Raw genomic sequence first — 17,551 nt, 5'->3', positions numbered from 1 at the left:
CCTGTCCTGTCCTGATCCTGTTTAGTTTGGAGGGAATATGTGGATAGTTCATTTTCATAGTTTCCCAGTGCAGACTGACTCAGTTTTAGTTTAAACTATATTGCTGGAAATGAGAGAAAGAGACAGAAATAAGAAGTTCTGCCAACGATTTTACCAAGAGGAAAAATGACATAGGTGAGCCCAGTTTGAGTTTCATTCACTCTGAGGCATCTCAGGAACACTGACCCCCTGTCAGGCAGTGTGTCAGGACCTGGAGGGCCAGAGGCACAGAAGATACTTCCCCTCTTCAGAGGGCTTACAGTCTAATGTGAGAAAAAGACAAAGTTACAATCGAGTACGGCAGGTCCCAGGTGAGAAATATAGAGTATAACTGGTCAGTATTCAGAAGGGAGAAAAAAAGTGTTCCCCAGTGGTGGGGGCAGCCAGGGAAGACTTTTGTGAGAGGTGACAACAAAGCTGAGTTCTAAAAGACACTTTAGGAGGTGGCTAAGCCAGTATATATAAAAATATATATTTATATATATATATTTCATTTCAGTGGCCTTCGGGGTAAAAGTGATTTTTGGGTACATGGATGAATTGTACAGTGGTGAAGTCTGAGATTTTAGTGCATCCCTCACCCAAGCAGTATAATTTGTACCCAATATGTAGGCTTTTTTTTAATCCCTCATTCCCTACCCAGCCGCCCCCTTCTGAGTCTCTACGGTCCATTATATCACTCTGTATACCTCTGCACACCCATAGCTTAACTTCCACTTGTAAGTGAGAACATGATGGTATTTAGTTTTCCATTCGTGAGTTACTTCACTTAGAATAATGGCCTCTGGCTCCATCCACGTTGCTGCAAAATACATTATTTTGTTCTTTTTTATGGCTGAGTAGTATTCCATGGTGTATATATACCATATTTTCTTTATCCGCTCCTTGGCCAATGGGCATTTAGGTTGGTTCCACATCTTTGCAAATGTGATTTGTGTGGCAGTAAACATACACATACAGTTGTCTTTTTGATATATTGACTTCTTTTCCTTTGCGTAGGTACCAAGTAGTGGGATTGCTGGATCAAGTGGTAGATCTACTTTGGGTTCTTTAAGAAATCTCCATACTGTTTCACATAGAGATTGTACTTATTCTTACCAGCAGTACATAAGCATACCCTTTTCACCACATCCATGCCAATATCTATGATTTTTTTTTACTTTTTATTAATGGCCATTCTTGTAGAAGTAAGGTGGCATCTCATTATAGTTCTAATTTGCATTTCCCTGATGATTAGTGATGTTGGGCATTTTTTCATGTTTGTTGGCCATTTGTCTATCTTCTTTTGAAAAATATCTGATCATGTCATTTGCCTACTTTTTGATGGGATTATTTGTTTTTTTTTCTTGTTGATTTATTTGAGTTCCTTGTCAATTCTGAATACTAGTTCTTTGTTGGATGCATATTTCTTGTAAGCTCTCTGATAGGGCAGGGGGCTCAGAACATATTGGATTTGTCTCAGTTTCTCCAACATCTTGCTCTTTCTTACCTCAGGGCCTCTGCTCATGTTAATCCTCTGCCTGAAGAGCTCTTTCTCCTTTTCCTATTTGGCTCCTTCATATCTGTCAGATATCAGCTCTTAAACAAGACCTGCCCTGGTCACCCTTTCTAAAGCTTTTGATATTTTTCTCCTTCATATCATTTATTTTGTATATATATATTTTAAGACGGAGTTTCGCTCTTGTTGCCCAGGCTGGAGTGCAATGGCACGATCTCGGCTCACCGCAACCTACGCCTCCCCGTTCAAGTGATTCTCCTGCCTCAGTCCTCCCGGGTAGCCGGGATTACAGGCACGCAACACCATGCCCGGCTAATTTTGTATTTTTAGTAGAGACAGGATTTCTCCATGTTGGTCAGGCTGGTCTCTAACTCCCGACCTCAGGTGATTCGCCTGCCTCAGCCTCCCAAAGTGCTGGGATTACAGGCATGAGCCACTGTGCCCCGCCTATTATTTTTTATTTTTTATTTTTTTTGAGATGGATCTCGCTCTGTCACCCAAGCTGGATTGCAGTGGCGTGATCTCAGCTCACTGCAACCTTTGCCTCCTGGGTTCAAACGATTCTCCTGCCTCAGCTTCCTGAATAGCTGGGATTACAGGTATGCGTCACCACACCCGGCTAATTTTTGTATTTTTAGTAGAGATGGGGTTTCACCATGTTGGCCAGGCTGGTCTTGAACTCCTGATCTCAAACGATCTGCCTGCCTTGGCCTCCCAAAGTGCTGGGATTACAGGCATGAGAAACCGCACCCAGCCTCCATTTATAATTTTTTTCTTTTTTTCTTTTTTTTTTTTTTGAGATGGAATCTTGCTGTGTCGCCCAGGCTGGAGTGCAGTGGCACGATCTTGGCTCGCGGCAACCTTCGCCTCCCAGGTTCAAGCTATTCTGCCTCAGCCTCCTGAGTAGCTGGGATTACAGGCGTGTGCCACCATGCCTGGCTAATTTTTTGTGTTTTTAGTAGAGACGGGTTTCATTGTATTAGCCAGGATGGTCTTGATCTCCTGACCTTGTGATCTACCCACCGCGGCCTCCCAAAGTGCTGGGATTACAGGTGAGAGCCACTGCCCCCGGCCTGAGCCACCACACCCGGCCTATCATTTTTAAAGTAATTTTTTTTTTTTTTTTTTTGAGACAGAGTCTTGCTCTGTCACCCAGGCTAGAATACAGTGGCACGATCTCGGCTCACTGCAACCTCTGCCTCCCGGGTTCAAGTGATTCTCCTGCCCCAGCCTCGTGAGTAACTGGGATTACAGGCGCTCACCACCATGCCCAACTAATTTTTGTATTTTCAGTAGAGACCGGTTTCACTATGTTGGCCAGGCTGGTCTTGAACTCCTGACCTCGTGATCCACCTGCTTCGGCCTCCCAAAGTGCTGGGATTACAGGTGTGAGCCACTGTGCCCAGCCGTAATTTTTTTACATGTTTTTAGCTGTTTCTGTAAACTCCCTGAAGGTGGGAACTATATCTTGTGCCCCTAGCATGATGCGTGGCACATGGTAGGTACTCAGTAAACATTTATTGAATAAATGAATAACTCATCAGATTTGCATGTCTATCAGACAGCCCTGGCTAAAGGGTGGAGAGGGGATTGGAGAGGAAGCCAAGAGAGATGATAGAGAGCACAGTTAGGAGGCTTTCCCACCAGGCTGGTGAAGTGGGAAGGTCCTCAGCCACAGTCGCAGGAGGGCGATGGAGACGTATATAGAGTCAGGAATCACAGAAGCGGTGGGGACTGCTTGGATGTGGGTGACTGTCAGAGGCAGGAGTCAGGGATGATGCCAAAAAACTAGATGAATGGCCGATGGTTCATTGAAATACGGAATTCAAAAGAGTAAGAACGGGTTTTGGGTGCAGTAGAAAATGGATTCAGCTTTGCCCATGTTGGGTCTAAGAATACCTGTGGGCTATCTGGATGGAATGCCCAACAAATACTTAGATTTATGGGTTTGGAACCCAGGAAATAGATCTCAGTAAATGATAAAGAGTTGAGAGTCATTGGCCTGTAGATTCATTCATCTACGCATTCAATAAATATTCACTTACTTAACCTGCTTTGTCTCGGGCATTAAGTATACAGTGGTAAATAAAAACATTATTTTAGTTTTCACAAATATCACAGTCTAGACTGCTAGTTGATGACATGGAGGTAGATAAAATAACTTAGGAAATAGATACACCCCCCCCACACACACACCTGTACATACATACAGGGAGAGATGAGCACAGACCCTGGAGAACACCAACATTTAAGAGGTGGACACAAGAAAAGGGAGCAACCAGGAGAGGGTGGTAATTTGAATGAACGCACGCAAGGGTCTTCCCAATTCCCAAGTCCTTGCACCAAACTCAACTTAGCCTTTAAAATATATTGCTTGCTTTTTTGGTGGCAGGATTAAATTGCATGTGTTTACATTCACGCTATACAGAAATTCATGTTAGTTCATCCTTAAGATAAGGAATTTCAAAGATTGGAACTGAAACAAGTATCAGCCTGTAAGTCAAGTAAAGAAGGTAGGGATGAGCAAGAGCTGGAGATCAACCCAGATTTTCCTATTCATCTATGAATTTCCTTGTTATTGTTCTATGTGTTTTAAGTCAACCTTAATGTATATTGTGGTTAGATTTCCTTTGCTGTGATCTGTGGGATAAATGTAATGTTGATGGTCTCCCTATAAGAAAGAGATGTTGTGGTCTGTTTTGCCAAGACCTCATTAGAGAATTTTATTTATTTATTAATTTTTTAACTTCTCAGTTCTCTTAATCTAAGAGACAGCATCTTAGGTGCTTACCAAAGCCAACTGAATACCTGGGTGTGGGTGGTTTTGAGAGGTGAAATTTCTTGAGCACTTTGATGGTAAAATTTTGCCATTTTATTTCAAAAAGCAGTTTACAATTATTGTCTACCCTAAAACTTAGAACTGTTTCATCTCAAATACCATAGATTATGTATTTGATATAAAAGTTAAATGAAATTTTTAAAAATCTCAGTAGAAATTTCTTATGCAAAAATCCAGTGTAACCTAAAAAAGACAAGTAATTTGCAGGTCCAGCTATACTCCTCTAAAACATGGCAACTTTTTGCGTGTGTTTATGTTTATGACATTTAGTAAATTTATCGGTGGATATGCAGTGCCACGGGTAAATTTGCTTTCCCTCAGTATTGTATGAAATCTAGCTTTTATTAATAACATAAATTTGGTTTATGGATTGTTATATATTCATATTGGTCTATTTTCTTTTATTGCATTTTCTCAAGGTATGTTTCTTATGTCAAAGAACAATTATTTCAAAAATCCCTTCGGCCAACAATTTTTTGACCCAGATTTTAAAGCAGGGAAAGACTAAGCTGACCTTGGAGTGATCTCTCAACTAGAATCTACCTGTGTGAGAGTCATAAAATCAGAAAATTTTAGAGGCAGAGCAGGAAACTACATATCATAGATTATGTGTTCCTTGTCATTTATAAGTTCTATGTTTCTGAATATATCATAAAATTAAATGAGTAGTTGGTGATCGACATAATACCAGGTATCTTAAAGGGAATTAATTGCATCCAGCAAAAATGAAGCAGAAACAAAGTTCAAAGATTAATCAATTTTTGAACTATTGATTTATTATCTTTTCTCAAAAAAATCAACGGACACAAAAAAAAAATTTGGAGTGTATAAATAATCTGAATTTTTATTTGTGCTCAAAAGAATTTGTTTTCCTATTTTGTGGGTTGGGGCTTGCTTTTTCTATTTTGACTTTTTAAAAATTCACCCTGTGGTGCCTCTAGAAAAGAACACCTTTAAATCTTGTTTGAGTTAAATGAATAGATAACTAATTCCAATCAAATGTTTCTTTAGAGAATAACGTTTAAAAAACTGTGATGGAATGCAGCTCTCCTATAGATTCTTAGATATGCTGTTTTTATCCCAATTGTTAAGGTCTTAGAGGTCACCCAAGGTAACTATTTATTGCAAATTGTCTTTTGTTTCAGATTTCCTGTTGAATTTTTTTTAACCATTTCAAAAATCAGCTAATTGTTGTACCATAGCTTTGCACAACCTTGAAATTCAAACCAAAAATCTATCTGCTTAGCTAAATGACTGTGCCCTCCCACATAAACCCTAAGGAGAGCAGAGAATGAGATTAGGCACCACATGTGTTAATCATAATGAAACTAATATTTAAAGCTCTGTTGTCAAATGTCTTGTATTTATGACACTTTGTTTTCTTTTGTTTTTGTTTCCTCAGGACATTTGGGCTTCCAGGACAGTTTTGTCACATCAGGTGTTTTTAGTGTCACTGAGCTAGTAAGAGTGTCACAGAGTAAGTATAATTTTGCTTTGATTTGGTACAGATTTGCCTTGGTTTGTGCTTACTTTCTGCCTAGGACTCCTAGAGACCAAAAAAAGCTTTCAGAATCTCCTTTTCATTCACCCATTGGAAGAATTTTGACACACAGTTTGTTTGACAACCAAGAATTTAAATCAGGAAAAATTAAATATTATTTTGATGTGAGGCATAAAAGAAAGACCAAAATCCTGAGGGTCTCATATATTCTGAGGCTTCCCTGATTTCTAAGAAATTCTGCATTTCAAAAGAATTTGTTTTTGACCTTTAAAAAATGCTAATGCCCTCAGTATGAGTGACACAGTCTGGGATGATCATTACCAGCTTGTCAATAATCACTAACAGTGAATGAAGAGTACCTGTCACCATCTTGCTCCATTGATCAAAGGCCCATTCAATTGATTGTAGTTTTGTTATGACAATCTAGCATGCGCGCGCACACACACACACACACACACACACACACACACACACAGTTGCCTTCCCTTAGGAATCTCTTTTTTCTTATTTAAAAGCACAAATACAATGATTATGATGTTCTAGGTCCCAGTAAGAAGAAGGAAAAATAAATACCAAATACTAAAATTTTATTTTGTTTTACTCCTCCACCTACTTAAAAATACCACTTTTAGGTAAAATTTACATGGTTAAAATTGGTTTTGAGCAGCATCAGCCCTTTGTGGAATGAGCTGGAGTAAAAAGAAATATTTTCATTTTAGGTTCATACCCCCCATTCACTGTGTTACAGGCTTGCAAGATTGACTGAGTAAGCTGGTCCATCTCAGGACATGACATCAGGTCAAACAAGTCAAGCCATCCTGGTCCCAAAAGCCTGGATTTTGTCTGTTCTTATTTCAGTCACTCATAGGCTAGGAGAGTCTTGAGAGCACAGAATGTGATATACAGTGTCAGAACAGGGGAGAATCTAATGACTACTATTCATTTACTGTCTGCCAGGCACTGTCATAGGCCTTAGTGTAAGGTACATACATTAATCCTTGCAATAAGCTTTTCAGATAAGAAATTACCCCATTTTTAAAGATGAGTTAAATTGAGGGTCTATATAAGTTATTTATCCAAAGTCAAACAGTGAGGCCAGGCACGATGGCTCATGCCTGTAATCCCAGCACTTTGAGAGGCCGAGGCGGGCGGATCACTTGAGATCAGGAGTTTGAGACCAGCCTGGCCAACATGGTGAAACCCCGTCTTGACTAAAAATACAAAAAAATTAGCTGGGCATGGTGGTGCACACCTATAGTCCCAGCTACTCAGGAACTGAGGCAGGACAATTGCTCGAACCCGGGGAGTGGAGGTTGCAGTGAGCTGAGATTGCACCACTGCACTCCAGCCTGGGCGACAGAGCGAGACTCCATCTCAAAAAACAAACAAAAAATTCAAATAGTGGATAAATCGTTAAGCTAAGTCTCTATAAGGCCAGTATCCGTACTCTTAGACTGGCCCAAAGGAACTTGAAGAGATCTATAGCTTGAGACTAGACAGGGAAACAGTGGGAAGGTAACTGTCGGGGTTAGAATTGTGGGAATCAAGGACTCCCAGGTTGATGCTGAGGTATTCCAGTGTAGAAGAGTTGGAACCCTAGGAAATGAGACATTAGGAGCAGCAGGTCGTGACTTGGAATGAGGAGGTTGCTGCCATGGTACTGAAGTGTACTTAAAGTAAACAGCCAGTTAAGTAGACACTACATTGCCTTGTTAAGCTGGAGAGGATATATGCTGTCCTAGTTATAGCACAGCTGATTAGGCAGTTATTTGCCATAGACAAATAACAGTGCATCTGTATACATCTTTTTTTTTTTTTTTTTTTTTTTTTTTTTACTTCTTAGGGCTTTTGAACACAATAAATATCTCACATTTTCTTGTAATTTTAATAATAACAGTAATATGGAGAGTGTATTTTTATATATATATATATCACACTATACCGGTCATAGTAGCATTATAGGAAAATACATTCATTGAGCCCTCACTGGGATCTAAAACATAGCCTTAAAGAGTGAAACGAAAATCCTTTTAAGCGTAAGATTGGAGCGCTAGCCATTTTATTCTGCCCTGGATGCTGCAATTCTTACATTTAGTCCTCATTACCATCAGTGTTCCCAGGCCTGGGGGTTGTATGAGAAGGCCCACACAGTACAGAATCACCCCCAGCCTCTCCTCCTCCTTCCACTCCGTGTCTTTCCTTTTAAGGTCTTATATCTCAAAGCTTATCAGTTCCAAGTTTGATTAGAACTCTGGTCAGTCTAAGATAGCTTGGCTGCCAAATGAATTCTAAACCTGCCTTCAAGACTGCCAGAGATTATGGCTGGACAGGGATTGAGTTTGCAGAGGGACCTGGACTTGTTTCCTGTCCCCGCTTAGGGGATTGCTTAGCCAGTGCCTGGCATCATGAACATCCTTTGGCTCTCAAATGCTTTTTGATTCTGCACACTGCTGTGTAATCGCTCTGGGACTCACTCACACATGGCCTCATGCTGACAGAAACTGTTTGGCAAGAGTGGGTCTGGGCTGTGTCAGCTCAATCATGGCTTCAGGCCAAACTAGTCGACTGTAGTCAGGAGACCCCTTTTTCTTAGAGATAATCTAGGTTTGTCGGGGTATATTTCACAAGATTACCTTGGCTGCTGGGGTAAGGATCTCCAGCTCAGGTTTCCTCACCTACGCACCCTCCTGAAAGGCTTAACACTCAAGCCGCATGGTGGAGTTGAAATCCCTCAGCATTGCCTCGCAAGGCTGCCCTCCTCCTTGTTCCCCCATGTGGGAAAAGAGAAGCACCCGTTTCAGAACTATGGTGGATGCTTTTTGCAGATGAGTGGACCTGGAGTGCATTCTGTATCCTCGAATAGAAATAAGCTAACTGGCCGGGCATGGTGGCTCATGCCTGTAATCCCAGCACTTTGGGAGGCCAAGGCGGGTGGATCACCTGAGGTTGGGAGTTCAAGGCCAGCCTGGCCAACATGGAGAAGCCCCATCTCTACTAAAAATACAAAATTAGCCAGGTGTGGTGTCAGGTGCCTGTAATCCCACCTACTCAGGAGGCTGAGGCAGGAGAATCGCTTGAACCCAGAAGACGGAGGTTGCAGTGAGCCGAGATCACGCCGTTGCACTCCAGGCTGGGTGACAAGGGCGAGACTCCGTCTCAAAAAAAAAAGAAAAAAGAAATAAGCTAACTGGCACATAAGGTGATTAAACACATGATGTTAGCCCTGTTAGGAGTGTGATGTCATATAATATAAAAAATTAGAGTAGCTAGCATTTTATCAAGCATATACCATGTACCAGGCATTGTGCTGGGTACTTTGTAAACATTATCTCATTCAATCCTGCCATGGTTGGTCTTACTGTCCCTTTTTATAGATGGAGTCTGCGATGCTCCAAGAGGTTAAGCAACTTGCTCTTTTTCCTTTATTCTACTCAGCTAGCTGACTGCCTACCTTTTCATCAAAACCTCTCCTATAATTGCATTATAGAACTAAATAGAATCCAAGGATTCTGTGCTTTTATTGAATAATCAGTTCTTGTTGATTTGGATACACTTTTAGCTTATTAATTTGTGCATTAAAAAAAGGTTAAAACTATTTTCATGTAAACCAAAGCAAGTAAGATACTTAATTAATTTTTTTTCCTGGATTTGTTTTCAGGTGCGAGTTTGTTTTTAATTAACAGACTTTATTCTTTTTTAGGGCAGTTTTTTAGGTTTACAGTTTTAGGTTAACAGAAAGTACAGAAGTCCCGTATACCCCTCCTCCCAACAGTTTCCCCTGTTGTTAACATCGTTTGTTAGTGTGGTACATTTGTTAAAATTCATGAGCCAATATTGATGCATAATTATTAATTAAAGTCCACAGTTTACATTAGGGTTCACTCTTGTACATTCTGTGGGTTTTGACAAATGCATAGTGACAGGTAGCTACTATTATGGTATCATACAGAATAGTTTTACTGCCCTAAATATCTCCTGTTCTCCACCTATTCATTACCTCCCACTCCCCACCACTGATCTTTTTACTCTTTGCATAGTTATGCCTTTCACTTAGATGTTTTTAATGGTCTCAGTGTCCTACAATCTCTGACTATTTTGCAGATTTCTTCTTAACCTTCTGTTATCTATCCCAGCCCCATCCAGTCCCCTGCAATTATACCTAATTATGACTACTTATATGGGCTGAAAATTTCACAGTTGTCATTAATGATGGCTTAGCTTGAGATTTTTCTCCCTTTCTGGATCTTTAGTATTCGATTTTTACATTTGCTAATACAAATATTTACTTTCACTAGGTTTCCAGTTAGTTTTTGTTTTTCATTTTCTTCCTTTTAAATGTAAGAGAGGAGGGAGGTGCTAGTTCAGTATTTCCTCATGTGGATTCACTGAAATAACTATGTGCTAAGTGTGTTGTTTTTAATAGTGTCACTACCAAGGTGGTAATGGCAGAGAAACTCAAGAGAAAGCTGCTGGCTTAGCCTCACAAATTCAGAGGTGAGGGATTAGGCAACAAGGATGCTTGCCATTGAATTATACTGATCAGATATATGAACCTGTTGGAATCAGGGACTCCTGCTGGCCAGCTGAAGCTGCAGTCTTCCGTGAACTCCCCTTTCCTCCTTGCCGCCTGCCCACCACCTTTTAATTTTTTTTTTTCATTATCATCTAAAGTCCACGAAAGGCAAGAATGGAAAGTTCTGCTTCCATGGCAAAGAAAATACTGTAGCATAAAAATCTATATTTGTTCTCTTGCTAGTTTTTCCCGCATGTGGTAGGACCATCTGAAAGTAGCTCAATTATTTATTGCCTTGTTCCAGGGGAGGAGGAAAATACAGACCACTAGACGCTGTGCCAGAGAGAGAGAGAGAAGTATTCTCTGCTTTGGGGAAGGGGGTTTTACAAGTGTTAACAATGTGGTTCAGAATCACTAAAGTTGTTTTAGCATAATACTATGAGGAAAGAGACAAGAACCATCTGTTGAAATGGCTCTTACATGATGCTGCATTTTCAAACAAAGCCTTCTCAAGGCATTTTTAGATTGGTCTCTTTCCCTTGAAGTTGCTACAAAGAGAGCCCACTCTACTAGCTGCTAAATGATGCTGCTTAGGTAGCTCTCTCTGTCAGCACCCACTCTTTTGTTTATTTTGCACCAGTGTTTTCCTCAAAGTATGAGCTCTGAGGCTGTCAAATATCACTCCTGGTATGAACCCAGAAAGTTCTCCTGAAAAATCCACTACTTCTGCCCATTTCCTTCCAAATTGCTGACTCTATTTTACTTGAAGTTGGTGGAGTGACTTCGAAACCCTAACTACTTCACTGGGAAAGAGGAAAACCGCAAATACACACAAGCCATTGTGACTCTGGCCTGGTGGGCTCTAATTTTCTAGCGGCGGTTTGTACACCCAAGCCGGCTGCAAGGGTTAAGTAAACTTCGTGGCTAAGGATGACTTCATGGCCCTGGAATTCTGAAAAGCCAGGATTGTCAGTACACTGTGGCCAGCCTTAGAGTCTTTGGGTGTGAAAACCACTCTCAGTTACCCAGACTGATTTTTGGTTCCTGTTGCAGTGCTGCAGAATCTATTAAAATCCGGCAGCTGAATTGTCCTGGCTCTGCCACAAAGCTCAGCTGCTGGGTCGACTACAGGATTCCTGAGTTGTTTGTCAATGGAGAGTGGGAGTGAATGGAACCAGGCATATGCCTCAGCCTGGCATGAGGTGGCACCCTAGTGGCTGTTTTCTGCCTTAGAAATGTGCGTTCTTTCTATATTTTCACACAGGAATTGTCATTAACATCCAAATTGCAGTTCATTTCTAAAGTTCTTTTTGAAGTCTCTAGGTCCTTGTTACATCTTCAAGTACCCATATTCAGATGCTTAGATTTTCAGGCTAGTAATTTAGTAAGAACTATTGGCAATATTCTAACCTGACATGGTGGAACTTCTAAGACAGAATGAACTCGGCTACAAGGCACAATAAGAAAATGAAACCCTTGGGTAGGAACAAGCCCAAACTTGAAAATACAAAATGTTCTTGCACAGAAGGACTAATGAGGAAATGGGTGTAGGATAAGAAATTCCAGACATCCAGTCATTTGGGGTGCCATTTAAACATTCGCAGTACTTTAGATCTTAATTAAAGTGGGATAGATTTAAAACTTTCTTTCTAAACGAGTGGCCTGTTGGTTTTCCTGTGTTAAGTAACACGATAGCTGTGATCATTGCATGGAAATTAATTTTAAAAATAGCTTATATTCTTAAGCAAGATCTTCTTTCAAAAGAAACCATTTGGGCTCGAGCATTAAAGGAAGAAACAAAAAGAATATAATAAAAAATAGATTGCAGCCCTAGCATGAACAGTTGCTGTGACCTTGCCTTTTGTATGCCATTACACAATTCAATGGCAGTCTACTCAAACTATGTGCTCGATCAATATCCTATTAAAGCAGCACAAAAAGTCTCCATAAACTTAGTGGTTAGCTATGTTTATAAATGGAACTCGGCATAATTAGATGGTCAATAGCAGGCTCTACTAGTAATTTTAAAATGAACATCACACATTTTATATCTGTAGAAGTCAATGGCACCTCTTCTAGAGTGAAGGTAGAATGTGGAGCAGACAAAAGAGTGGGTGGCCCTTTAAAAAAATCATAATGTCTATTTCCAAATGCAGTTTTTAAAGAAAATCTGTTATGGGAGAGAAAATTCTGATTGGCCCCTATATATTTTTATTTTGCCTATCTGAACCACCTTCTTCTGAATATATTATGACTTTGCAAATGTTACATTTTCTAGTTTTAATCAACCCCTCATAGAGAGGTAAAATAATAAATATTGCCATACTCTTAGGAAGAAAAATAACAGTCTGGCTGGCTTAATTCAGCCAGCTTCCTCTACTATAATTCAATAAATTATCAAAATAAATATTGAAATTGAATTAGTTCAGGAGGATGTTTTGTTGTATGATTTTTTCCTTTTAATTTTCTTGACATATTTGGGGTGAATATTTGGGTAGTAAAGCTGGCAGCAAGTGCAATGGACTGGAGGTAATAGAAATTTTCATCAAACTACCCTTTCTTCTGAATCCTAGCTCGCAGTATGGGTGGCCAAGCTTGATTTTTTCCTATCCTACCCTCCTCACCTAATGAAGCCATGTAAGATGAGAGTGTCCCCACCCTTAGACTGACTCTGTCCTCAGCTGACTCAGCCCTATGAATTAAAAGGTGTATATACCTTGTGTTCGATATGTGCCCTGGCAGTTGTCATGGACCACTGAGCTGTTGAAATTAGAACTATGGCAGGAATAAGCTTATGACATTAGTGTATCCTTCAGTCAGTGCTCTGCATGAAGGTCTAGTCCTTTCTCTTACATGCATATTCCTACAATCTTCCTGGTTAGAGCTGGCAGTGAGAGTTCTCATGGCAGAATTTGGGGCCCTTTTGATCTCTGTTCTCAGCTGAAGCTTCTGATAAATTTACCAGACTATGAATACTCTTATTATGAAGATTTTAACTGGGGAGAAGCACAACATACCCCTTGATGTACATACTAATGTGTTGTCATGGTCTCTATTCGTATGTTCATCTATTTCTAGGTCATTCATCAGTTATGCTTTCTATGTGTCAAGTATAAAACCTATATTCAAGATGGCAGCATGATATTGTAAAACAGTACAGGATATAGAGTTGGGGAATCGAGCTTTGCAACTTATCAACTCTATAGCTTTGGGCAATATGTAACCCCTCTTGTCTGTGTTTTCTTCTAGGTTACAATCATTTATTCATTCAGCAAATGTTTATGAAGTCCTAACTGCGTGCTGAGTCTAAGTCCAAGTACTGGAAATAGCAGTACCTCTCAGGAGTGTAATGAGGGTTCAGTGACAGATAGTCTAGTGTCTGCCACATAGTAGATGCTCAACAATGATAACCACCACGATGATTGAACAGAGCCTCAGCCCCTGATCTTTCTTCACTGTGTGCTCAGAGCCAATCTTGGAGCTGACCACTATCAGTAAATTTATTGAAAATGCATGTGTGTGTGCATGTATAAATTAAGAAGGGCCAATTTTAGAATTCATGTTCTAACAACCAATTTATTAGAAGAGCCACTCTAGTGACCCATACAGAGTTAGTAATTCCAGTACAGTAAGAGCATGCCAATATTAGACCTCATTCCTCTGTTTTGAGCATTGTTTTTCCTCAAATTTTCAGAAGATTCTTTTTCCTCAAATTCTCAGCTAGAGCCTGTGTTTCTGCATTATTCTAGAAATTGTTCTCCTAGGGATATCTCATGGATAGCAGAATGTTCTAAAATTCTCAATCTAACACTGACACGTTAACAACTTTTTAAGTGGCAAACCACACCTGGGTTATCTGTACCAGCATTCTTGTTTTCTTTTTTTTTTTTGAGATGGAGTCTCGCTCTGTCACCCAGGCTGGAGTGCAGTGGCGTGATCTCGGCTCACTGCAAGCTCCACCTCCTGGGTTCACGCCATTCTCCTGCCTCCGCCTGCTGAGTAGCTGGGACTACAGGCATCCGCCACCGCGCCCGGCTAATTTTTTGTATTTTTAGTAGAGACAGGGTTTCACCGTGGTCTCGATCTCCTGACCTCGTGATCCGCCCGCCTCCGCCTCCCAAAGTGCTGGGACTACAGGCGTGAGCCACCGCGCCTGGCCCGTGTACCAGCATTCTTAAAAGTAGTACTTAGTTTTATAGTATTTTTAAATTTTGCTTTCACTCATTATGAGCAAAAATTCCCTATGAATGGCAGAAGCATGCTACAGGTCATTACTGACAGTGTGGTTTGTTTGGGTTTTCTTGAGACAGAGTCTGACTCTGTTGTCCAGGCTGGAGTGTGGTGATACAATCATGGCTCCCTGCAACCTCCACCTCCCAGGCCCCGGGGATCCTCCCACCTCAGCCTTCCCAGTAGCCGGCACCACAGGCACGCATTGCCACACCCAACTAATTTTTGCATTTTTTGCAGAAATAGGGTTTTGCCATGTTGCCCAGGCTCGTCTCGAACTCCTGGGCTCAAGAGATCTGCCTGCCTTGGCCTCCCTAAGTGCCTGGATTACAGGCATGAGCCAGTGTGCCCAGCTAATAATGTGCTTTTTAATAAACCTTTATTTATGTACTCATAAGCCTCAACTTTTTAATGGTGGATATCCATATCCAGTAGTAACACTGAAAAACTAGAAGGGGTTTTTGTGACTTCCAAAAGCTTGGGAGAAATCCTATATTACCCTGCAGTAGGGCCACAAATATTATTGAGATTTGGCTGGAGTACATTATCATAGCTAACTCTTGCCGAGTAGAAGGGCTGTTGGTAGTGACCATCTTAGCATGTCTAGAATGGGGCTTATGAAGTCCACATTCAGCAAAACCACACATAGGTCAAATACTGGAACTGAACTAATCCAGTGTGTGGTTAATATGAGTACATGTTAATACCCAGGATTTTTCACTAGGTGGAGGAGAAAAAAATGAAAGTTATTGGTGAAAATATTGAAAACTTTTTTTTTTTTTGTAAACAGCTGAATTAGTCAGTTGTTGGGATGGGACTCTGTTGATACAGTTTGGTTTCCTAACAGCTAATGGTCAAGTAGTCCCAGTGCACTATTGGTTGTGGGGCTTATGTTTAGCTTAGCCCTTCCCTGGTTTATAGATCACTGTGGCAAAAAGACCTCTTAGGCCATCAGATCCCACCCCTGTCAGAGAAGACTTAATCCCGTGACTGAGGCTGTATCAGATACTAAACGGGTACCACATTTGACCTCCACCAAAAGCTAAGACATGATGATACTCTAAAATGCAGAAAATCAATTTCGGCCCCCAAAGCAGAAGGCACTAATGCAGATCAGTGAGCATTGCTAACCCCTCTGTAGACTGCTCTGTTAGACCAAGTGGCAGGGCCCTTCATCCAATGGAACTCTTGCTGACGCTTATAAAGTTTAAGACCTGCAAAAGCAGAGAGGCGAGAAGGAGAATGATGAGATAGAAGTTTTGCCACATAAGTGTAGGCGATAATTATTCTTCTATTTAAACGTGTTGAATTTATCTCCTTCATAACTGATGACAAAGGAAAGACAGCAGCACTAGAAATGTGAATTTCACTCCTGTTTCTTTGAACAGATATCTAGGAAATATCTACATTCAGGCCCTTCCTCTGTCACTTATTTAGTTGCATGATCTTGACCATGTTACTTAACTCACAGCGTAGTTTCTCATTTCTAAATGAGAATAATATAAATACATATTCCATAGGGATAATGCAAAGATTAAATGAGACAATTCAGGTAAAATACCTAGCACATTGCCTGGCATGTAATAAATGCTCAATAAATATTAGCTCTTAGCTATTTTTCATTAACAAGCTCGTGTAATTTGAGTTCAACTCAGTAAACATTTGGTGCATATGTAATATATGAAGCACCCTGCACTGTGTACTGAGGAGAATACAAAAATAAGTAGGAGACAGCCTTTTCCTCTACAGAGTATATATCTAAGTTTCTTGAGATCTAAGACTGAGCTTATTTGATGGCAATAAAATGCCTGAATACAGTTAATTTACAAATTAAACAGTAATTATCTGTCAAAGATAAACTATCTTCCTGATTCGGAGTGGGGTGTGAAAATGTATCGGTTAATTTTTCCTATTTTAATGAAACAGAAACATTTTTTGAAAAATAAAAATTCCTCTATTCACCTCCCTTTTCTCCTTCCACCACCATGTATATATTCCTTAACGTGTGTCCACAAGACAGGGATGTGTGAAAATAGGGCTCTGTCTGTGTTAGCGGATACCTTTCATGGGGTTAAAAAATATTCTACTGGCTTTTGGCACCTAATAATACATATCATAAAAAGCATTGCTTAAATCTTTTAATAGCAGGCAAGTTCATTTTCACATAGAGGGAAATCCTTGTTTTAGTTCATTGCCTTTTTTTAATGTTCCTGTTTGGAAAACCATACTCTTAGCCTGCATTTGGTCAGACTTTTTAGAAAGGAAAAGTGGAAAACAGGAGATCAGCACAGGGTTTACAGACCAGAAATCTGCTTGGCAAAGGAGTTGCTGAAGACTGTGGCGTAGAAGCTGCAGAGAAAGTACCTTCATGATTGATTTCCATTCAAGTCAGACTGACTGCAGTGTGGTCATTTTTCTAACCCATAACTGCTCACACTGCAGCAGTCCGCTATCTGCAGGGTGTCTGAATTATAGCAGTCTATGTTCATGTTACCTCTTACACGAATTACTTACACTGGTTTCTTTTTCCATGCAAATTCATCAGTTTTACAGCCTCTCGTAGCCACAGTCAGGAAACTCTGGCAGAGAGCACAAATTGATAAAATGAGTTAATTTTTACTATACTTATTTTTTTTCTTTCTAAAAGCCCTTTCTCATAGGCAGTGTTCAGGAAGCATATTACGGTAAAAGGGAGATAACAAAGGAGTTGAGATTTCTTGCCATAAATTACTTTCCAAGTTAATTCCCTTTAACGATGATTCCAGATTTGCTTGAGTTTTCATAGCATTGTGCGTTTTACAACTGTGCCTTTGATAGAAAGAAGAACAAGTATTTTCCCATGTTCAGTCCCTTTGTGCCAGTGACATGAACTTTCTTACAAGATCTTTGCCACTGGAATGCAAAACAACACTAAATTGTGCTGGGTCCATA

The 17,551-nt window shown here is 40.3% G+C and overlaps 1 protein-coding gene across 9 annotated transcripts in view; it reads left to right on the top strand.

Moving 5' to 3' along the window:
• Window positions 1-17,551, top strand: part of NFIA (nuclear factor I A) — a 599,513-nt gene that overhangs the window by 461,080 nt on the left and 120,882 nt on the right. For all 9 annotated transcript variants that reach the window (XM_063654979.1, XM_063654975.1, XM_063654972.1 and 6 more), the window contains exon 4: window positions 5,779-5,853. In XM_063654979.1, the coding sequence (XP_063511049.1) occupies window positions 5,779-5,853 (75 nt within the window). The remainder of the gene's footprint in view (window positions 1-5,778; window positions 5,854-17,551) is intronic.

This window comes from Pongo pygmaeus, chromosome 1 (genome assembly GCF_028885625.2).
Source record: "Pongo pygmaeus isolate AG05252 chromosome 1, NHGRI_mPonPyg2-v2.0_pri, whole genome shotgun sequence".
Lineage (NCBI taxonomy): Eukaryota > Metazoa > Chordata > Mammalia > Primates > Hominidae > Pongo > Pongo pygmaeus.
Note: the sequence above shows the minus strand (reverse complement) of the source record. Positions and strands in the feature narration are given on the sequence as shown.